This window comes from Phalacrocorax carbo, chromosome 3 (genome assembly GCF_963921805.1).
Source record: "Phalacrocorax carbo chromosome 3, bPhaCar2.1, whole genome shotgun sequence".
Lineage (NCBI taxonomy): Eukaryota > Metazoa > Chordata > Aves > Suliformes > Phalacrocoracidae > Phalacrocorax > Phalacrocorax carbo.
In genome coordinates, this window is record NC_087515.1 from 107,036,680 (window position 1) to 107,059,961 (window position 23,282).

The 23,282-nt window shown below is 40.7% G+C and overlaps 1 protein-coding gene across 2 annotated transcripts in view; it reads left to right on the top strand.

Annotated features, from left to right (window-relative positions):
- Nucleotides 1–387: 387 nt before the first annotated feature.
- TDRP (testis development related protein) overlaps nucleotides 388–23,282 on the top strand; it is a 28,517-nt gene continuing 5,622 nt past the window's right edge. The window contains exons 1-3 of one of the 2 annotated variants that reach the window (XM_064447960.1): nucleotides 388–972; nucleotides 13,438–13,497; nucleotides 23,143–23,246. In XM_064447960.1, the coding sequence (XP_064304030.1) occupies nucleotides 853–972; nucleotides 13,438–13,497; nucleotides 23,143–23,246 (284 nt within the window). In that variant the 5' untranslated portion in view covers nucleotides 388–852. The remainder of the gene's footprint in view (nucleotides 973–13,437; nucleotides 13,498–23,142; nucleotides 23,247–23,282) is intronic. The other variant, XM_064447961.1, reaches the window with a different exon arrangement.

Here is a 23,282-nt window from a genome sequence, read left to right on the forward strand (position 1 = left end):
GGCTGGGGCGGCGGGAAGGGGAAGGCTGCGGGGCACGGCTGTGGGGCCTGCCCTTCCTGGCGGCCCGTGGGGAGGGGCCGGTGGGCACCCCGGCGGGACACGGGTGGGCACGCCGGGGCCGTCTGGGGTGCTGCGTTACCCCCAGCACCACGGAGGGGCCCGAGACCACCTCAGGGCGCCCGCGTTGCCCGGCCGGACGCTCGGCGGTCACCGGCCAACGCCGCACCGCATCCCCCGCGACCCCTTTTCTGAGGAACCTGGGGGCCCTGGCGCGGCCTCGTCCCGGGGGACCCTCCCCTGACAGCGGAAGGCTGCGGGGGCTCTTCCCCGCGGGGCGAGCCCGGGGGCGCTGTCAGAGCCACAGCGAGGCCGCCGCCGGTTGCCGTGGAGACGGGAACCCCCCCCCCCCCGCAAAGATGGCAGCGGCGGCGCGGCGGCTGCGGGCGGCGGCTCCGGCGGGGAGAGGTGGCAGGTGAGGAGCGGCGCAGCGGGGAGGCGTCCCCCCGCCCCCTGCCCTGCCTTGCCGCGGGTGGGACCCTCCTCACACCCGGCTCCTCTCAGCCGCCGGGCAGGGCGGCGGGGCCGGGGCGGCGGGCCGGGGCCACTAGCAGGCCGGCGGCTGAGGCGAGGCGAGGCGAGGCGAGGCGAGGCGGTGGCGGGGGGCGGGCTGCCGGCACCGCCGGGCAGCGCTCCTCCCTCCCGCCCCGGGAGCCCCCGGCCGGGTGACAGCCCAGCCGAGCCGACCTCAGCTCAGCCGCCCCGGCCGGGGCTGCGGAGGCAGCGCCCGCTCCCGGCTCGGCCCTCTCGCTGCCGGGACGCAGAGAGGCGGGAGCCGCCACCCCCGCGCCCGCCATGTGGAAGCTCAACAAGAGCAGCAAAGTTCTGCTGGACGACTCGCCCGAGGAGGAGGAGACGCGTCCCCGCGGCCCGCCGCCGGCCGCCGCCTGCGCCGCCGCCTTCGCGGCCCCCCAGGTAGGAGCGCGGAGCCCGGCGGGGGCGGCGGGCGCCGGCGACGGGGGGGGCCCGGCGGGTCCGAGGAGGGCTCCTGGGGCTCGGCCCCGCGCCCCGCTCCCGCTCCCCTCCTCGCCGGCGGCATGAGTAATCACTTTTCCCACCCCTGGATGCGCCGGCAGGCTGGCCCTGGTCGGAGAAGGGGATGTTTGCGACTGTCACCCGAGTTTTGGGGGTGCCGACTGGTCTGCCCTCCCCCCTTCCAGCACCCGGCCTCCGGCATTGCTGGGACTGGCTGTCCTTCATTCCAGTGGCTTCGTACCGCAGGGTACTTTCTCTCCCAGCCCTAGGCAGGAGCACTGCAACCCATCTGTTAAGCACAATACACTAAACAGTGATTTGCAAGAGCATAATCTTCGTTTGCAGATGTGTGCGCGTTTGTGTAGAGCGCCGACGTTTTGGCAGGATTGCTTTTTCTATAGTTTCGATAATGGTAGTTGGCTATCTTTAAATAGCCGCAATCTTATCTGAAAGCTTTCATTGTTAAATGATAAGTTAAATACCAGCAGTGACCTTCTGAAAGCACCGGTTGCCTAACAAATACAACCTGAGAGGAAGGGTATCATTTGAGCATCAGGCAAAACAACTGAAAGAATGCTTGTTGACTTGCATTCAAAAACTTGATAACAATTGGGCATCAATCCAGCTCAGAAGCCTATTAACGCTGGCCGATACTGCTTTGTTGCTGAACTGATCTTCTGTTGCCACAGAGTATCTTTAGATATTGTTTGAGAGGTCGCAGGAGACCTGCATATCTAAAGCAAGCAGTTGCCCAGGTCTGCAAACTGCTGAGGTTTGTATTCAAAAGAAGGTACAAAACCCCACCCAGCTTCCTATCCTATGGCTGTCTTGCCTACCTTGCTGGAAGAGCTGGAGTTTATCTGGATAATCTGCTTTCTGCTGGAGTTTCTGGTTGACAGCTGCTGTGGGTTAACATGTGTGGCTACTAAAGAGCAGTCTCTCCCAGTTGCAGCAATTATTCCCTTCATCTTCCAGTAGCCAAAATCACCAGTCTACTCCCCAGTTCATTCTTGCTGTGTCCTTTCCCCTGCCCAGTGAACAGAAGAACCCTAGCCCTTGCTACTTGTTTGACAGCAGCTGCGGAGATTCATACGGATTAATAGGATGATCTCCTGTCGGAAAGGAAGAAGAGACACTCATTTTTGGAGACCCCTCCAGGGGATGAAGAGGGACTGTGGGGTTGGAGGCGACGCAAAGTGTCTCCCACAACCTCGCATACAGCTTCTAACCTCTCCCTTGTCCAGTTCCTATCCTCAGGTGCTTGGAAACTTTCACTGTTTTTGCTAAGCTGCCGGCTTGTGCTATCCACAGCCCTCCTAGACTCGCTTACCTCCTGCAACGCTCCTTGAACACCAAACATCACTAAAAGCTTCCGGTAAATCCCACTGACTATTCACAGCTTCCTACCGCAAATGTTCCAAACCACCTCTGAGCTTCCCATAAGATGATTCTTTGGACTTCTGTCCTCACAATTCTCCCAATCCTCTACTTTAGGAACAGAGATTGAGTTGGGTTTTGTTGGTTGGTTGGTTGGTGGTTTTTTGTCCTGTCCAATTGTCTTTACTGCCCTGAGCTTCCCTTCCATTAGTGACAATCTCAAGTTATAATGGTGATGACAATGATTTCTGGTGCAAATGGTTTGCCGTTTTCATCAATTTTAAGAAAATTCCTTCCCAACTCCTACAGTGTCTATTACCAATAGCGCAAGAATAAAATATGCTCTCTTGATATTGGAAGTGGCAGGGAAAACATAAATTATTCTAAGGCACTAAATGAAATATTCTTTAAGATAAAGGATTCAGAAAAGTTAGCAAGGCTGTAGTGTAGCTTGGCACAGAAACTGGAGACTATAAGCCATTTGTTGTTCTGCCTGTTAAAATCAAGAAGATCTGACAACTGGGGAAAAAAACCCTAACCCCCCCCCAAAAAAAACCATTTACTTGTAGTTTAGAGTTTATGTACACTTTAAGGAATGACAGACTATATGGAAAACTATAACCACCTGATTAACATTGTAATTCTCATGATCTATCAAAGGCTTAAACAGGTGTCAGGGAGAAAGTGTGAGGTAACTGAATGTGCTTGTTCAGCTTGTTATAGCTAATCTGGTTCAAGGGCCTTGTTCTTAGCCTTTGACATTTTTGATGTTTCATCAGAACCTGTTTTTGCTCCCAGTAATATGATTGCGAGGAAGTGAAAGCCAGTAACATGTAGGGGGATTTGGTAATGATCTGCACTTTGTTACTGCTGTGTCCTGGCCTGCATCACCCAAACCCCTGACTTTGGAGGCCATTACACCAGCAGAGCATGGAGGAGTTATGGGGGCAGTTGTCTTGGTACCTTAGCTGTGCATGAGGAAGTCCCAGTCTTCCTCAGCCTCTGTTTAAGTTGTCATGCTACAGCCTGCTTAAGCTGTGAGTGAAGGGTTACCTCATCGAGAAGAAGGGAATCCAGGACTTCCCTAATTCTCTGTCTTGGGGGCCAAAATTCAGTTTATTTGCTTGAGTGCTTTTTAGTAAATTAAGAAAGTCCAGCACTAGATTTCATGCAGATGTTTACTGTTAGATTTCATTTTCTCTAGGTTCTTTTCCGATACATTATTTGGTAAAAGGGAAGACGAACTGTGGTCATTGCATTTTGACTTTGATTTCTAATATGTTGTTTTCCCCTACAACTCTTTTGTCTTTATTTTAATTTTTAATGGGCACGTGAGTAGAATCCTTAAGCTTCTACCATTCATGCTATAAATAATGCTGCAACTTTTGACTTCAAAGAAAAGAAATTGGTAGTCACATCTGTGTCATTAAAACAGACCAGGTTGAAAGTGTTCCAGTGTAATGAAATGTTGGTGCTCTATGTTGTTTCTTCAAAGCTGAGAAAGAGTGAAGGAGTTCTCACTGTGCAACCTAGTAATTAGGACATTGCAGTAGCAGACAGCAACAAAGAATTAGGCTACTATAAGTCAAAAAAAAAAAACCAAACCCAAACCCCAAACCAAGTCCCTTTTGTTACTCTACAGAAATTTTAATCATCCTATTTAGATAGGGAAGCCTGATCTGGGCTTACTCAAGCAGACATTTGAATTTGTAGAACTTCATAGCTCTTAAATAGAAAATCTTCATTTCATCTAAAAAGAGAAGTTTTGACAGTTCTGGTTTTGCGCAATACAGAATGGTTTGATTTTGTTCCAGGGGAGAACAAAAACAAAATTTAGAACATGAAAATTGCAAGAGGAGGGAGTTGTCAGCCTCTGGCCATTTTTTAGCAAAAGTTTCTGCATACATTGAAGTACTTTGAATTGTTAACACTTATTTAAAATAGTAAGGTGTTTCCTGAGATAAGAAAGATAAGAAAATTTTGAAACAGTTCTTGTGTAAATAAATGTGTGGATTATTGTATATTTTTTTAGACCAGTTTCAGCCTGAATCTTAGAAGCTAATTTTAATTTATGCTTCAAAGCATAAATATTTTTAATTTATGCAGTGAAGGTGCTTTATTGGTTAAAGTTACCATTAATACATGAAGGCACTTAACACATTTAAAATAGTACACATGTATAAAATGAAATTAATGTGCTTGTTATGTGTGTGTCTCAAAATATGCTAGAAATGTACAGTGATGCATGCCAAACTTGCATTCAGTTTGTAATATAGTCATTATGTTCAAACTGTAGTTATATTTTTGCAAAGGGAGAAATGTTGGGTTTTGGCTTCTGGAAGACAATGTTTCAGCAGTGGTGCTAAGTGCTCCTTGATTCAAGCCTGCTATCATCTAGTCAGTCCTCAGAGATGTCAATGCTCTGTCAATACCCCATATAACTCTGACGTAAAATGGTGCTTGATTTTAAAATGCATCTATATACTAGGGTAGTGGATGGGTATCAGGCTGACCTATATTATCTTCTGCAACTATCTTTCATGTAAAAATATTTCAGATCCTTAGCCGTGATCTGTTCTTCCTGATTGTATTTTTTTGATATGTTCAAAGAGAATATGTGCAAAAACATGTTTTATGCTGAATTTTGTTTAGACTTGCTCACTGGATGTTTTTAGAGTTGGCTATACAGAATTTTAGTTATCTATTTTAATGGAGATGTTTAAGTCTCTGGTAAACTTTTAATATCAGCTTTCATCTTGGAATGAGTTGAACTCAGACAGGCCCTGCAGGAATGGGTGGGAGCTGAGCAGCACTTCTTATGTTCTACTAATACGTTGAATAAGGGTATTTTTTAATTAAAAAATAAAGCAGTCAGTGTTAATCCAGCTAATGGCTTTCCTTCGCTTTCTAACCATTTCAGTGTGTCTCAGGCTTTGTCCGCAGTACTCTCATAATTCCTTCATACCTTCTCTCTGCTAGCCTATTTTTTTTCCTTTCATCAGAGTTGTTCTTGTGACATTTCAGTGACATTTTCCTGGCTAAAATCCATCATCTGTATTCTGTCATTATTCTTGAACATTAGATTGTGGGACTGACAGCAGAGACTTTCTCGAGCCCTTCCTTCGCCTGCCTTTCTTTCCTTTCCTCCTTCCTGTCACATTCATCTTTCAGCAGCTACTTGAGTGGGTCCTGTTTCTTCCTCACAGTCTTCTTGCAGCTCTACAGCACTGACGGGGTCTTCTGGGGCTTTAGGCTTTCTTTTTTTTTAATCCCTTTCATTTCTAAGGTGCCTTGCTTTCTGATTTATACTGTCATCTTTACACAGTTGACCTGGATCAGGTCTGCTTCTCACCTCTTACACCCTCTCGGTTCATTCTGACTCCTGCAAAGCACATGTATTGTCTGGTTGGTCTCCTACTACAGACAACATCAGTGTCTTATCTTTTTCTTTGTCAAGCCTGTAAGCTGAAGGTTGTCAGTGGGTTTTAGCTATTGTGCAAAAGAGAATTTGTGACCAATACTTTACTGCCATTTCCTTTATAAAATCCAGGTCTGCCTTTTTTAAATTTTTTGAATTATTATTATTTTTCTTTCTGTCTAGACAGCTGAAATTCTTGCACAGACCCTCACTTCCCATCCTGATGGTGATTACTTCCTCTGCAACTTCTAATACCTATGCTGCGTTTCCCTACCCCTTAGTCCCTGCAAATCCAATTGCTGATATTAATGTTGTTACTTACGGCATGAAGTTTAAGTCCTCCTCATCCTTCAGTTTCCGTTTCTTCAGCAGGCCTCCCTTTGTTTCAGGACATTTACATTTAAATTTCTGTCCTTGCTTTCAAGGTTTTTCTTCGTACATCCCCTTCCTCTTCCCCATTTGTCACTTTTATCACTTCTTGTATCTTTCTTCAAGCCAGTTCTGCTTTACCGGCTCCAATCGCCTTGGTTTGCCAGCAGCCTTGTCAGTCTTCCTCCCCTCCAGTTTAATACAGAATTATGCCCTTTCACTGATCCACAAAACCAGTATCTGCTCCTCCATATGACTGCCTGAGATCCATTTTCCCTAAGCTATTTGTTGTACCTTCATGGGGTTTTGTGAGGTTTCTGGAGCCACGATCTCCTAGCAGTGCTGGACTTAAAGCCATTAATATGCAAACTGAAGTCTATTGCTTTTTGAGAAGGAATTAATTGTTTTAATCTATTTAATTATTTACTGGTAAAATAGGTGTATATTTTTTTTCCTCGCTTTTGTAGAAACTATTTGTCAGATTGCGTGAGGATATCCATAACATAAGTAGAGTTATTAGAAGTTACTGAACACTTTACCAGGTTGACTGTCATTCAGTTCTGTCATCATCAGAGGTACGCTTCCAACAAGTTTCGCTGCTGGCTCTTTGCAAGGAGCTCCAGGGCAGGTCTGTGTGAACAGAGCAAGTGCTGATAAAAGTCACATGTCGAAAGGAAGCTGGTGAGCACTATAACCAAAAATAATGTGTTCAACCTGTTTTGCAGAACTATACTATGAAAATATTGCCATTACTCATACAAAAGCTTTTTTTAAAGATAAGAAATTTAACTGCAATAAAAATTGTATGTCAGCTATCGTCTTTTGAATTAGCATCCGTTGGTTGGTTTTCTGGATCAGAAGAAAGCAAATATAAACTTCTGGTATGGATAAGTTGTTAAAAACAATTGACAGATTTTCAGTCAGAAATTTAATCAAAACTGAAAACTTCACTGGAATATTGGAATTGTCGCAGCAGTTGAAGTCAAATTGATTATTTGACCTTCTTTCTTTCAACTTTGACACTGATGGTATTTTGATCTTAATACAGCTGTTTCCGTTTCTTGAAGCATATTGGAAATATTATAAATTGGGCAAAACTAAATTCTTAACGAGCTGAGCTTTTTAAAATAGTTTTAAGGTGTTTAATCTTTAATAACATTGTTCCAAAAATATTTCAGAGAAGCAAAGTCTAAGTAAGGTGTCTTATAACCCCTTACTATGGAGATGCACAATAATGTGAACAATTAATAGAATAACCTCATGTATTGGTGTAAAAACAGAGAGCATAGGAATCTGGTGTTCTGATGTTTCTCTTTGTAGTGCCAGTAAAATGCAGAACTACAAAAGTATTCTTATGTAAACACTTACATTCTGAAATTAATCTTCTCCAGTACGCTTGGCCATCTCTCTCAATTGACAGTAAAAATATGGAAATAATTTAGATATTCTATTTTAAAATGCAATGGAATGTGAACCAATAACTGAAGTGGTTGAACGAAACAGAGTTTGTGAAAATGCTAAACAAGTTCTTGACAGCTGTCGATGCTAAAGGAAAGAGCATCATCTTAATTTTACTTTATTCAGTATTAATAATAATTTGAAAGGTGAAAACATAGGAAAAATATTTTTCATCTTCCAGTTGGTCTGGTTACGAAAGACTGGATAAACTGATGGAAGAAGATAGAAGCATTGTTAAATACATTGAATGGGTTGTCTGCTGTATCTGAAATAGTCACCTGGACTTTTTAAAGTCAGCGGAGTGAAATAAGTTCTTCTAGAAACGGTCTGATGAATTATATTTTAGAAACATGTTTCAAGATTAGCGTAGTCCACTATATACATCCCAAGATGCAAGTATAATTCCTTAACATACTTAGATTTTTACATTTTCCTTTTCTTTATGAACAACTATTTTCAGTTTTGCCACAGACCGGCAGAGGAAGTTTGCAGGATAGGAGTCACTGTCACTATTTAGTCGCAGTGGCATTTGAACTGGTTTATTGTCATAATGTAGATGTTTTTCTAAGTGTAGTGAGCAATCTAGAGTGGAAGAGTGTTTTTTTATAGAAGAGAAAAATGAGTTTAAAATACCAAGTTACTCTTGAGCATTAACAGACTTTAGAAATTCCTAGGTTAATATTTTTCATTGGTGATATTAATAGGAAATTTTCAGTTTACACCACCTGCCCAGATGGCTAGTTTGGTTCCCTTTCTTGCTTTAGGGACATACAAATGGAAGACTGAGATCTAGCAGTAGATGAAATATGGACAAGACTAATGAAATGATCTTGATCCCAGTCTAGGCTACCTGTGCCAGAAAGGAGCAGAGACAATTCACGGTTCAGCACGGGAGTTATGCCTGCTGAACACATAGCCTCATGTCCCAGAAGAAAGCTACGTATGACTGAGTAACGCATCCTTCAGTTGTTAGAATTCCAAACCTTGTTTTTCCTTAAAAGGCATATTCAGTTTTGTGTGAGTGTTCAGGTACAGTTCAGCTTTACTTTTTGGCTGTGTTGAAAGAATGTTGAAAATAGTATAGTTGTTTCAGTGCCCATTTACATTTGATCACTGCCTCAGTTTCCTGACTCAGCATACATCCACATATTGAATTTTTCCAGCTGAATATTGTAGGTGCAGCAAAGAAAATGAGGCCCAATGCCACTGATATTCTGCTGGTAACTTACTTTTTACCCATGTTTGAGTGTATTTTGCATTGGTTTTGATTCAGTTCTAAAATTAGATAGGCAGAATGACTTTCACATTAATAATCTGCTTTAGCCTTGTTTGTTTCATTTGCCATTACAGCAAGATCTTCCTCAAACCCAAGGAAACAGTTTCTTTTGTAAGCTGTATTTTAAGATGGTGATCTGTGCTGACTGTTTCTGATCAGGCTGTGTATATGTAGTTGTTCAGCTGTTTGGTTTGTAATCAGTGTTTTGGGAGTCTTTCCAACCTCAGAGGTTAACTTGCAGGTTTGTGATTTCCTGAGTAATTTTTTTAGGTGTTTTGCATTTTTTTTTTTTCTTTTAACATTCCCCTCCTCTATCACTAAATTATTTAGTGGGGCTTGTGGAATACTGGGAATTGTGTTAAATTCTGCCCTGGAGTATATCATGAGGTGGTGTTTGTTTTGTTTTTTTTTCTCACTTAAATTTTACATTTGTGGTCCGTAATCTAATTTGCACTTACAGGCGTAATAACCTAGACTTCAGGTTACACTCAGTCCTTGATGAGACATGATGATAGGCAGCAGGGATGTAACAGGTCAGTAGAAGGGCAAGAATTTGCACAAAAAGGACCTATTCTTTTAATAATAGCTTGTTTACTGTTATGTGTGTTCGGCTGTGACAGCTAGTGTGTGTACGATAGGAAGGTTCCACAACTGGGTAGTGAAAATCGATAATATGCCATTTTATGTACTAGAGCAAAAGAAGGACATACAGGGTGAGATGATGCTGTTATTTGCCTTAACTCTTTGATGTCCAGCATTCCTCATCTTGGTCTGAATTATGAAAGTGAACGATCTAAAGAGACTAATTAATTACTTTACCACAAAGGAAGCGGAGGGAAGTAGATTACAATTTTGATCTCTGTACAAAAAGGTTTGTGTGCTAGTTGAATTAATCCCTTGAGTACCTTATGGTTTGCAGTATGTCCAACAAAAGGGCACTTGTTTCCTTATGAAAACACACTGTGCATACCAGGCTTCCCCTGCCAGAACTGGAAGGCTATTAAAGTTGCTGATCAGCATTTCCCACTAGCGTTAGCATTTAGTCATCTATTAGTTATTAAATACTACAGTGTGGTCTGTGTTTTTCTTTTTAAAGTGAAGTTAAAAATGAATTGTAACAATGGTGAACTGCCCATATTAAAATACACTAAAATAACTTGTAAGTGTTCAGTGTTAGCATGTGTTACTCAGCATGATAAAGCTCATCTTTACTCTTTACATGTAGCTGTACAGTAGATTATCCCCTAAAGAAAATTTGAAGAATCAAATCGTATGCTCCCTGATCTGTAAACGGTAACAAAAGTAGATAATATGGATCAGAAAAGTGTGTACTAATGTGTATCACTGAACAACGCAAATTATTCTATGGTTAACAAATGAAGATGGGTTGTGTATGACTTCTCGTCTCTTCTGCTTGGCTCTTGGTCCCCTCCCTCCCTCTCCCCTTTCTTCCCCTCTGTCACTTTGTTTTTTTAATACACACCCCATCCCTACCGCACAGTGTGCAGGTTCCTCCCCGCAACATGGGCCATGGCTGGCTCTGAACCCCCACATGTGCTCCTCCCGTGCTCTCTTCCTGCTGCGGGGGCATTCGTCTGCTTCTCTCCGCTTTCCCTAGTGATGGATTTTCCACAAAATATTTCAAAATCTAGTTGCTTTGAGACTGCTGAGTTCAAACCTACTGGCCAGTTTCAATCAAGAGTTACTATGAGCACATGGGATGGACAGATGGACATCACAAGCACACCACAGTTGTCCAAGTCTCCTTTTCTTAGGCAGTGTATCTTAAAGGGATATTATGGGTATCTGATAGGTCTTACACACACAAAAATGTATTTTAGGTATTGGATTCTCATCAGTTGCTTCGTTGAGGATTTCATATCTTCTAATCTTTATATTTCGTATCTTTTAACTTTGTGTTGTTTTCTTACCATCAGCCTCTGCTGCATGAGCATTGTTAATGTAAGCTACTGTCTTATTCCTTATGAGGTAGCACCTTGTATGTCCGTGAGTAGTAGTGCTGTATTAATGCAGAAACACAGCCCTAGTGTCACACTTTTAATGAAGCAAATAAATACCCCTTTTTATCTGCTGTTTATTGGGAATTACATCTTTTATCAACAATGGTATTCACATTTTACTGTGCTGACTCCCTAGCTGCATGAGGTGCTCATTGCATCTTGGTTTTCCTGTAAAAGCTTTCACTGTGAAAGTTGCATCGTGCTCTTGCTTCCCTGTGCTCTGGCTTGCTAGAGGCTGTATGCCTTCACACTCCTGTCTTTTCTCTTCTCTGTAGTAGAGCATGAGGTCTCTTTATGCACGTGCATTTTTTTTATTATCCTTAAGATAAGTGGAGAGCTGGAAGAATTAAAATGAGAGATGTTATTTCTCTGGAAGGTACTAACAGTGTCTTTGTTCTGGAGGCAGTATTGTTGGTTGTTGAAACTAGTAGCTCTGCCAGCTCTGGATGTCTGAAGTAATTTCTGCTCTTACCACACCTCCCCTTGAGGCTTTTCTAGTTCTTGGTTTTTTTTTTTTTTTCTTCTTGGGGAAAATTTCAGACAAATCAGATGAAGCATTCTCTAGCTCTTACCCTGTGTCCAAGCAGAGATGCCATCATGTTAAGTGAGTTGCAACCTCATCTAAAAGTTTGAGAGCTGGGAGTGTTGAGGAGAAACAAGGAAACTTCTGAAATGGTATGTGTGTGGCATTTCCATTTAAAAATTGCCAGTGATCCTCTTTAATGGAAGAAACACAAAAAAAGGGGGGGGGGGGGAAGTAATTGAATTTCATTTTGGAGTACTACACAAATCTTAACTTTGTCGTTTTTGGTATCCTATCTACAATAAGATCCTCCTGTGTTAAAAGACAGGTAACCGAAATCTAAAGTTAAATAACTTGTTAAGATCCACAGGAAGTAATATTCTCATTTTGGATGATAACGGGAGTTCCTGACTCTGTGTTCTGCCTCAGCAAGTAAAACTGTCTATCTACAAATCGCTCTATTTCAACATACAGTTATTACTGAACTATAGCGTGATAGTCTTCACACTCATTCTAGAAATGCTCCTAACTCCTTCCTTGTCCTTTGTATAATATAAAGTATTGCCTATAAAGTAAGTGGAAACATTAGTAGGCAAATAAATAAATATAAAAATAGATTTATAAAAATAAATATAACCAAAACCGATGCATGGTATCTGAAGCAGGTCTCTTAAAATGGAGCTGATACATCTGGGCCCCCACGCAACTAGAAATACCTAATGCTTCTCATGCCAGCTTTCGCACCTCTTTCTTATGCTGTTAGCAAAGTGAAGGAGGTCTTTGGGTAGTGCTAGGAGCTGGAATACTGTGTGTTTTGGATGTCTTGGGATATGTGTGCGTGGAGTTACCGTAAAACAAAAATTGAGCTTATGGAGCAAAGAGTGTATCAACTCCATAGCATTTACTCTAGTTGAAAAGGAAGGAGTTGATAAATTGGATTTTGAAACAGTAAGTGGCTGACATAAGCAAAAAACAGACCCAGGTGAACACAGGGAATTCTGTGAAACTGACACTTCAAAGATGCCTTCTGTAAACCATTCTGTTGTAATTCTGTTTTCTTGGAACTGGAGTTAAATATTTTCAGTTATAGGTACCTGTTCTTGTTTTGTACTTGAGGACTGTTCGTATTTGGAGTTATTACTCTTTTTTTTTTTCCTACATATGTTTTCTCATTAAAACACAGGCTGAAGAAAGTGAAAATTATGCAATTCCTGTACACTATGCCCCACCTTCTCTATCTTTCTTTGGCCTCTAAAGTGCTTCTGACACTGATCTTACCTGCCCTGTCTTGAAGAGAACACTGATAGTAGCAGGATGGCCTGAGTGTGCTAAGACTCCAGCTTAACTCAGAGATGGACAGAAATGCTACCCTACTGAATTACCTTCACTAGCATCTTCAGTACTCTGCTTTTCTTCAGAAATCTACAGTTATAAATAGAGGGGAAAGGAATGTGGGCAAAAGGCTGTCCTTGAGTTAAGGAAATGTAATGCTTTTTAATGTGAAGGAGGAAATAATCTTGGGCCATTCCTCTTCCCCCAGCCTACAGACACTGCATAGACCATCATCTAGTATGGTATTCAGAAAATCAGTGTATATCAAAAAAATAGAGACACAATTATTAAGATCAGATTAAATTTTGAATTTTAATTGTACTAAAATTGTTATGATGCAAGGGTTTCCTTGATCCCTTTCTGGGGTGTGGGGTTTTTGGTTTTGTAAGTGTTTGATTTTGTTGTTTACATCTGGTGCAGCATTTTTCATCATCTAGGTGCAGTTTTGTTCACATTTCTTATTTTAGTAGTGGTGTTTGCTTAGTTTTGCATTGTGATCATATTTTGTCAATTTTCTATTATGATGGGCTGAATAGAATAAAAGCATTTATGAATACTCTAAAATGCGTCACTGCTAATTGCCAAACTAAAACTGACTATGGGCCTTTTTTATCTTTATCCTTTTTTTGAGAATAAAGACCAGTTTCTTCACGATGAAGTTTCATCTTCAGTGTCACAACTTGCAACAAAGGTAAATACCTGTTTTTTTGGAAGTGTAACATTTTATATCATATATTTCAGTCAATGTATGTTAGGAAGTTACCTGTTTTTCATGTACAGCCTGATTAAGGAGGATGTTTATGTACTTCATTGATGATTCTATAATTACATATGATACTTGGTCATGGGGTTCTCACTGAAGTAATATTAGCAGTGCAGTTTTAGTTAGAAAGCTGCCTTATTTCTTTTCATTAATGGGGAGGGGAACATATCTTAAATTTTCTTTCTTCCCCATTATAGATATTAAAACACAAAATGAAAGAAAGAAGCCACAGGAACAACTGAAGGCAAAGGAAGCACTAAATTCTAGCTGTAACTGGCAATGAAAACATGAGAAGTAGAAGGGATTTGGATTATTTATTCTATTATATGTAGCTCAGCTGGCTGTTTGACCACAAGAGATTAAGGGCTTTATCTGGTATCTCTTTCAGAAAACAAAAGTAGGCATGTAAGTTAAATCTTTTTTTACCTTGATGTGTCCAAGAATCTTTATTCATGTTCTTAAAATACATTAGTAGAAGATGAAAGAACTGGAAGTTGTTATGATATGCTAGAGCTTGTTTTGAAATTCCATAGGTATAGAGAAAAGCATTTAAATTAGGTTCATTAGTGTAATAGGATACTTACATTAATATGTATAAACTGAACATCTGTCTCTGTTACTTCTTTTTGTTCTACTTCAGAAGCACCATGATTTTCACTGAAAATAGAAGTCAGATTGTACTATACCTTTTTCTACTTTTTAGAAGAAATGTATTACTTTTTTATGAAAACACAAATTACTGTTTATTTTATGCCAGATGATGAATGTTTAGGAAGAGAATCTTAAAATTGCTCTATTTTATATTTAAACTTTTTTGCCTCTTAGTCATTCAAGAAGGCTTGCTAAATGTGTGTTTTGACTTAAAAAAAAAAAAAAGTCACCAGGCAAACCACTGAGCTGCAATATTTTTGTGTTTTAACATAAAACTCTCTTGTCTTAAAAATTTATTCACCTTATCCTTCTCATCTTTTTTTTGTGTTGTTGTTTCTGAAAGCACTTCTATATTTTATCTGGTTGTTCTGTTGTCTTAGAAGCTGTCAGTTCAGTGATATTCCAGAAGTTCCTAAATCTTTAATATGTTAATAAAAGGCTGATGAATTATATGTGTGGCCTTTTCAGTATGCACATGTCATGAATAAAACAGTTTCCATGTTGAAACAGTATGGTGAAAGAACAACAAAGTTCTTGAAGGAAAGAGCAGTGGATGAAGGGTATGTCTGCCCTTTAAAGAGATGGCCTTCCTGCTCTCTTAAAGCCTGGGTTTTAAGACAGTCCTGATGCCCATTTGCAGAGGAAAGCCTTTGACCTAGGAGGTGCAAAAGTGGGAGCTAGTCGTAATGGCTGGAGATGGAGGTTGGAAAATGGTCTTAGTTTGCTCGTGCAGGAAGCTGCCCACATAGCACTGAGGACAGGCTAACTGCAGTGCCGAATTTTTGTAGTTCTCTTTTAACAGCTCTCCTAAAAGGCAGGTAGAGGTGGTTAAAAAGCTTCGGGACATCTCAAACTGAGGAACTGTGAATCCTCTAGTGCTGCTCTGCAAAATGCAGAAATCTGGCACCTGTGTTGATGCTGCGCCTGGCCCTTCAGCTTCTGCACAGCTAATCGTGGGTGTCGTACCTACATGCTGAGGTTCTGAGTTAAAAGTACTCATCTTCATCTGTAGATGAAGAGGGCTCCATCTACAGTTGTTATTAGGCCAGCTTTTCAAAAGAGTCAGAGAGTTTTGAGAAACAAACCACATAATTTTAATAATGAAATTGGAGATGTTGGGACATTCTGGTAGGGCCAAATCCTGGAGCTTCAGCTCATGTGCACCACGGTATAGAGTAATTGTTGGTCTGCATGCCAGCAGTTGGCTGAGTTGAGAAATTCCTGGGTTCCCTCCTCCCAAATGCTTTGATATCTGGAAGACAAATTTGGGAGGGGGTTGTTTTTTTCATTTGCTGCTATTTGAGTTCTTGCATGGTGTGAATAGGTTTGCTCTAATGTGGGAACAATGCTTCTTCAATTAAAGCTGATTGGCATTTTTTAATTATAAAACACTTGTAAAGTTGTAAATTTATTGAACTGTAAGGTACATATATAGAAAATTCTATCCCTAGATTTTTATTTTATGTTCCTTTTTTTCAAGGTGAGGAGGGAGGGAGGCTGTAGAACAAACAATTGTTTCTTCTCAGTTAAGGTTGAGAGGAAAATCCGTGTGTTTTGTTTACATTTACAAAAAATTTCTGCAAATGTTTTGTGGAGTGCCTCTACTTTGCTGGAGGGTTTTGATTCACCAGTTGTCAATCCTGTGTGAAAATACTTGTGAAGGTCTGCTAAAACTTGGCCAAAATATAAATTTCTGGAAATCTCATTTCATACATGCTGAGCAGTGACTTTTTAGGGATTAACTGCTTAACTACACAATGCCATTGAACATGCTGATTCTCACTGCAGGTATACAGCAAGAATCTCCTGTAATTGCTCTTTTTGGTTGCTAAGACTCTTGTCATGTAGCCGACAGAGACTGACTTCTGTGCTCCAGAGCCCTGCTGGTCAGGCAGTCAGGAAGTAGAACGGTCTAACTGGAATATATTGAAAGTACTGGTACCACTCCTAAAACAGTACCATTTTTAGAGTCAAAGTAATATTTGAATGTACTTGAATCTGTTGCTTTGAAATGTAAGCTGTTTGTCTTGGACACTGTGTTAGAGGTACCAAATCCTTGCTATTATTCTCTGGCTTGATTGAATTATGTGCTTTTTTCCCCTCCCATAATAAGGTGTTAATGTACATTTTTCAACTCCATCTGATGGATGGATTTAACTGTTTTCAGTTCAATTTACACAGTCTTCCTCTTTAGTATATGTTCTGCTATTTCTACATAACTTTCTTTTTGCAATGTACTTTTTAAAATTTGCTTTTAGGACTGATCTGCTTCTTTAGTTTATACCCAGCTGTTAGTATTCCTGGTTTTTGGCCTTTTAGCCTAATTTTTCATTAACCTTCTTGCCTCTAGTAGAGCTCTAATGATGGGCTGTGTACCTTTGACAGTAAAATTAACTGAAAAGTCTTCTTAGTGATGCTTTACTGTTGCTCAGTAGACTCTTTGGTTGTTCATTTATTATTCATGGCCTGTTTACCTAGTATGGGAAGCTGAGAGTCATGTAAATCATTAGAATTTGTTGGTGTGGTGAAGAATGGTATCCATAAAGTAATTTTTTTGTAATAATACCTTCCAATTTTGTAGGAGACTTCCAATTTGAGAGGAGCTCCCCCTTTCTGGGGGACTTCATGAAGTTAACTGTCAGTAGACGTTTGTTCCCTGTTTTATCTAAAGAAAGCAAAATTATAGTCAACATATGCAATTTATGCACAGTTGATTCACTTGAGTCAGTATAGGTAATAAAGCAGAAAACCCTTACTATAACGGTTGAGTTCAGAGTGAAGCTGATGGGGTGAATTTGGGGAAGCCATCCTGTATGTACCAAGCTATATGTATGGAAGAAAGTGGATAGATGACTGCAACTTTCAGCGGGTGCTTGAGCTGACGTAGTAGTTGCTGCTATGGAAAAGGTGCTGTTGCCCCTAACTTCCATGTTCTTTGGTGTCTGTCTGACTTTGACATCTTTTAATAAGTTGATTCTTATAAGTAACCCAAAAGAATGCAAAAAAATGAATGAGTTACATTTCACTAGGCTTAGTGTATTGAACTGGTTTTCCACAGCCTCACACAGGTACAAAGCCATAGTGTAAGGAAGACAGTATAAAGTGAGCTGGCCTGGGCTGACCCTTTGCAGCAGCAGTGTCTGATAAACCAGATCTGCCACCTTGTGAGGCTTCTCTCTGGGAATCTGTCTGACAGATGGGCACTGATTCTGAAGCATTGGCAAAGCGGAGGTGAGGGGAGCAAGGGGGAGAAACAGCAGACAGTCTGACTAGGGGTACAGACTGCATCCTTTACATGATGTTCTAGAAGTGACTACTGGTACTCCTAGTTTCAGAAGATACGCTAATTAAATGGCAGCTTTTCCATAGTGGAGAGAGAGTACTTCATAAACTAGATTTTCCTCTACTGAAGGGGAAGAATCTGTGCTCTGGGCTTGAGCTCTTTAGAAGCCTGTTGGGACAGACAGTGATGATGGTTTTTCAGTAGTCTGCCAGTTGATGGATTGGCATGTGTGTGTAATCTCACTTCTACCTACTGATCCTTTTAGGTGATTGCACAGGACATAGTGCTGCACTGATTTCTACAATCTAAAATGGAAGACATGGGAGAAACTTTATTAATGGCTGTTCCGATAAGCATACTCCATGATCCCATAGTCAAATGGTACAAGACAAGTCTGTAATCCTACTTGACAGAATACTGAAATGGCCTCTTGAGAAGTTTCTGCTTTGCTTCTCATCGGTATTTTTGAAAAACAGTAGACTGCAGCATGTGACCTGGTCCTCTAAAGGTTTTGCCTGTCTAACATCTGATGCTACAATTCTAGTCCTTCTTAATAGTGCTGTCTTTTTTTTCTTTGCAGTCTCTTATGGGCATTTAACTTGAATTATTTTTTTTTAAACCTGGAGTTTTGACTGTACACCTGGTTCTGTTCTAGTGGTATCAATCAGCTTTGATTTTCAAAGATCACCTCCTCCAAGCTCAAGAATAGCCTCTCCTATCAAGCAGAGCAAGAAGCAAAGGTGGCAGGGGGGCCTGTCTGGATGAACAAGTTGTTCCTGAAAAACCTCAGTCATAAAAAGGAAGCATACAGGAGGTGGAAGCGGTGTCAAGTGACCTGCTGGGAATATACAGACACACTCTGAGCATGCAGGGATGGGGTTAGGAAGGACAAAGCCCACAGAGTTAAATCTGGTGAGGAAAATGAAGAGCAACAAGAAACGTTTCTGCATGTACACCAGCAGCAGGGAGGGTGTAAAGAAGATGGAGCTTAACTCCTCTTGGTGGTGCTCAGTGAATGGGTGAGAGGCAATGGGCACAAATTGAAACAGAAGAAATACCATTTAAACATAAGAAAAAATGTTTTCACCATGAGGGTGGTCAAGCTCTGGAACAGTTGTGGAATCTCCAGCTGTGGAGATATTCCAAACCCAGCTGTGCATGAGCCTTGGCAATCTGGTCAAGCTGACCTGCCTTGAGCAGTGTGGTTGGACTAGATGGTCTACAGAGGTCCCTTACAGCTGTAAAGGCTCTGTGATTCTGTGAACTTGGGCTGTTGAATTATTTCTTTTTCCACTGACACATGGAAAAATACTTTAAAGGTTTGAGAATACATGCTAGTCAGTTATGTATATAAGTTTTAAAAAAATTTTAGTAGTAGTTTTGACTTTTGTGTAGACAGTTATATCATAAAAATGAAATACAGAACTTCTGCAAGTGTCTTGATGTTTTACAGCTATATTAGTACTGTATTTTCATACTTTGCATACCTTTAATCTTTTTACATAAAATAAGTTTCTGGTGAGGAGTCAACTTACCGAAGCGTCATCTCTACTTATTGACCTTCCTTTGACATCCATTGCAAGGCAGCTAATTGTTCTGGGGTATGGGTCTTTCTCCATGTGCTCCGTAAGACTGTAAGAAGTTCCCAGCTGATTCAGAGACTGGCCTGTCTGGTCTGGCAGTCTGTCTTTGACTGTGGCAGCAGGAGATGCTGTTCAAGGAGAGCATAACTTGGCCAGTTTCTAGGGCCTCTTCCCCTAACCTCAAGAATAATTGTTTAGAGATAGCGGAGGGTGCATCCCTCTCAACAGAGTGTATCCATTTATGGACCTGCTGTCTGAATTTGTTCAATCCTTTTTTGTGATGGCTGCAAGCATTTTTTGGCTTTGCAGCTGTTGCAAGTAAAACTGATGGTTTCAGAGAATGGTAACTTCAAGATCTCCTTCCTGAGCTGTACCTACCAGCAGGTACAGTTTTAACTGTGGTGGTGCTGCGTATGTTTTGTTTTGTTTTTTTAAGTATGTGACAGTTACATGACAGCCATAGTCAGAAAGAAAGACTGTTGTCTTAACAAACAGTTCAGTAGTGAGAAAAAATCTTCTGTAAGTGGGAAATAAGTATTTGAGCTCCTCCTTTGCTAAGGTTTATATTCTTAAGTATGGTACCTCTGAGAAGACTACCAAGAGTGAGCTGTTCGCTCCTTTTCACTTGAGCGAAAGGATGCTTCAGAGGATCAGTGCCAGTGCAGGCAGGTGCAGAAGAGGAGGCTTAAACATGGTAGGCAGAGTTTCTGGTTTTAATCCTGCACTTCTGGGGTTTCTTTTAGCCTAGTCCATTTAATAACCACTAGACTTTGTGCAATGAGTTTTATCACATATTAGCAAAATATGGTCTACTTGGACATTGATGCTGTTATGTAGATTATCCTAGCAGTGCTTCCTCTGGAAACCCCAAATAAATAAGTGGCAGAAGTATGTCTTAAAGGTTTAGTGTACATTTCCCCTAAGGGCTATTTGAGAGAGGAATAAATCAGTTAGAATCTGCTACATGGTTACTACCCTTTTATGTACCTGCCAAATGCCATGGATCCATTGTGGGACTACTTGTTTATGAAAAATATTGAAGGAATGGTACAATGTATATGTAGGTACTGATTTACATACAGGTAGAAGGAGTGTAGAGTTTGTAAATTTTTATCTGGAGACCTGCGCATGCTATCTGCTTGACACTTAGTAGAACTTTTCTAATAATTTTTCTTAAAGATACCTGTAAATGAGAATTGGGCTTAATTAAGTTACTTTTAACTTTGGATATTTTAAAATTTATGGAAAACCTGTGGCTAGATATTAACAGGATTTTAGGCGGGGGGTGTGTTTGATTTTTTTTTTTGTTTGTTTTGTTGGGGTTTTTGGATTTTTTTTGTTGTTTGGGGTTTTTTTTGGCTGGAGAATTGCTTGGGTATGCAAAACAGTGCAGCAAAGGTTGGAGTTGTATCAGTGAAGTATATATGATGTTCTAGATTAAAAGAAGATGTATGTGTAGGTATATCCTTTTTTACATGAATCTAAGTGGTATATAAATGCTTATCTCCTAATAGTCTTTTGTCAATGCTGTTTTTTAAAGGCACATGTAATTTAAGTTAAGGTAGTTGTCTGGGATTTAAATTGCTATCTGAAACCAGTAACAAGGTGGGTTTTTTGGTTTTTGGTTTTGTTTGGTTTTTGGTTTTGTTGTTTTTTTTTTTAAATCTGCAGGTTTATTATGTGGCAATGGCTTGATGAAACATCATTAATGAAGAGAGACAAGCTGATATATAAATTAGATCCCTGAGGTATATTTGGGTCTTTTTCCAGTTTAAAGACCTGAAGTATTAAGTCAGTAAGAGTTGACGTGCTGCTTTTAATTGTGGGTTTGCCTATGGTGGCAAAGGCTCCCTCTCAAAAAGGCCCGAAACAGTAGAGTTTGAGTAAGATGACAGAAGATGGAGGGTTTTTTTAACATATGAAAAGCTTAAGTGCCTTCTAGAGTTTATCTTTTTTTTTCTTGCCTTTCTTTCTTTAAACAGAGTACTTCCTTCAGCAGCTAACTTTTTGCAGATTCTTCCCTTTTTTTTTAAGTTTGTTGTGGATTAACTACTTTGCAGCAAGAAGAAGCCAAATCAGAATAACAAATCCTCATATTAAACCTGTTACAGAATTTATCTGAACAATAGAAACAGCAGGATTAAGCCTTTATGGACAAAAATTGAGGGTTTAGACCACTATTTACATCACAGAAGCATTAAATGTTGAGTACTGCTTTCAGAGGCTGATAGTTTAAACACAAGAGTTTTGTATAGCAAGATATCTGGTTGAAGGTATCATCTGCAGCTTGTCTGCTTTTGTTTTATATTATTGACAGTAATAGCCTTCTATGAGATGGGTACGGTGAGTCTGCCACAGGGGTGCAAAGTTGAAGTGTCTACGTATTTTTAACATAACTAAAAATAGAAAGCATATGTTTAAATTAAACAAGAGGGTTTGCTTATTATAATCTGTACTAATTTTATTATAATTTTGGGAAAAAAATATATATAACCTGTTGCTTTTCATGTGAAACCATAAACCATAGCACTCCCGCATGGCAAGATGAAGCGCGAGTTTAGGAGGAGGTGAGCAGATCAGTTGTGGAGGCCTGGGTTGTGGTCTTGGGTACCTAGTCTGTCCATATCCCATGAATGAGAGCTGGAATTGGCTTTGAGCTTGCTCAGCCTTCCCTCTTCAGAGTTCTCCAGAGCTTTGCCCAAAGCTGGATCTATGTTTGCATCTAATCAAAGTGAAACTCAGTCTAGGTTAGACCTTCCTCCTGATCCTAAAATGGACCTGCTATGCCTCCTGAGTTGAGTAGCTGAGGCAGTTCAGATGTGAGTAGGGTAGGTGGGTGAGAAGTGAAGGTGTAGACCATAGTGGAACAGGAGAACAAGAGATGGAAACACTCCATGACTAACGTGCAAGATAACAAGGGTGCTGTTTTACCCCTGTAAATGGTAGAGGTCATGGGTTTCTGAAAGGTGAGGAGGTGGCAGTACCAGTATTTTCCTAGCTGGTGTTTGTGCTGAATTCCTAGGTGATGTTTCACATTTTTTAACGCCTATGTGGACCTACCAGTTATAAACTGTAATCAATTGAAATATAAACATCAAATTGATAATGATTTGCACTAATGAGTAGTCTGCGCTCATGCTGACAACTACAATTTTGTTTTGATTGTTTATTATACTAAATAGTGTATTGTTGTATTTTTTAATGTAATCAAGTAACACTGATAGACTGTCACTCTGCCATTCTTACTAGACCCTGTAAGAAAGATCAGCAACTTCCATATTCTGTGCTTGGCACACATGCGTACATTTCTGTTAGAGTCCCTAAGCATGCCATCAGAATAAAATAACCAATACCTTTTTTATTATTATTATTTTGCTTTGGGGGGAAAGGGAATCAAACCTTTAATAATGGTGAAAAAATAATTTATGTGACATGTTTAATGGTTGCAGTAAATTTAGAGAGCACACGGTAGTGAGCTACTGTTCTTACCCTTTGTGCTTGCAAGGCCACAGGAAGTAGTTTTGGTGAGTTAAAAATAGGAACGATGAGTGCAAAGCAGGTTAAATCTGAAGAGTTTCATAATTCAGTCGGCTGTCCTGGCTGTTGCGGCCCTTTCCAGCAATTAGTGTTATTTTCTGACTGCTGAAGCCCTTTAGACTTTCTTAAGCTGCCTATATTCATTCCCTTTTTACTGTGATACACTAAAACAGAGCCAGCAGCTCCTGCCTGCCGAAGAGCATCTAGGAGACCAGCTCTACTTACTGACATCACTTGCCAGGCTCTGCAAACCGGCATGGTTTGTACTCTGTGCTCAGCAGGAAAGAGCTCTTGCTGCAGTGACCCAGCCTGCTGGTTTACAAAACGTGGCCATCCTCTGCGGCCTGTACAGGGCCACTGCCCTCCCAGCTGCACAGCACACTTGAGGTAGGGCTGTTGCCTTTCAGCACCCAGGGTCAGGACTGGCAGCCATTCTTGTTTGTAACTCTCTAATTGTAAGTCATACATGCTTTTAAGTCTGTAATTCACATTTACGAGGATGTTTGCTTCGCTGTATAGGTTCAAGGTGCAAGTTTCCGGGGTTGGAAGGAAGTGACGTCTATGTTCAATAAAGATGATGAACAGCAATTGCTAGCAGGATGCAAGTCTCCAAAATCCAAAGGGTAAGTAAAACCAATTGGTCTATCTGCTATTAAGAC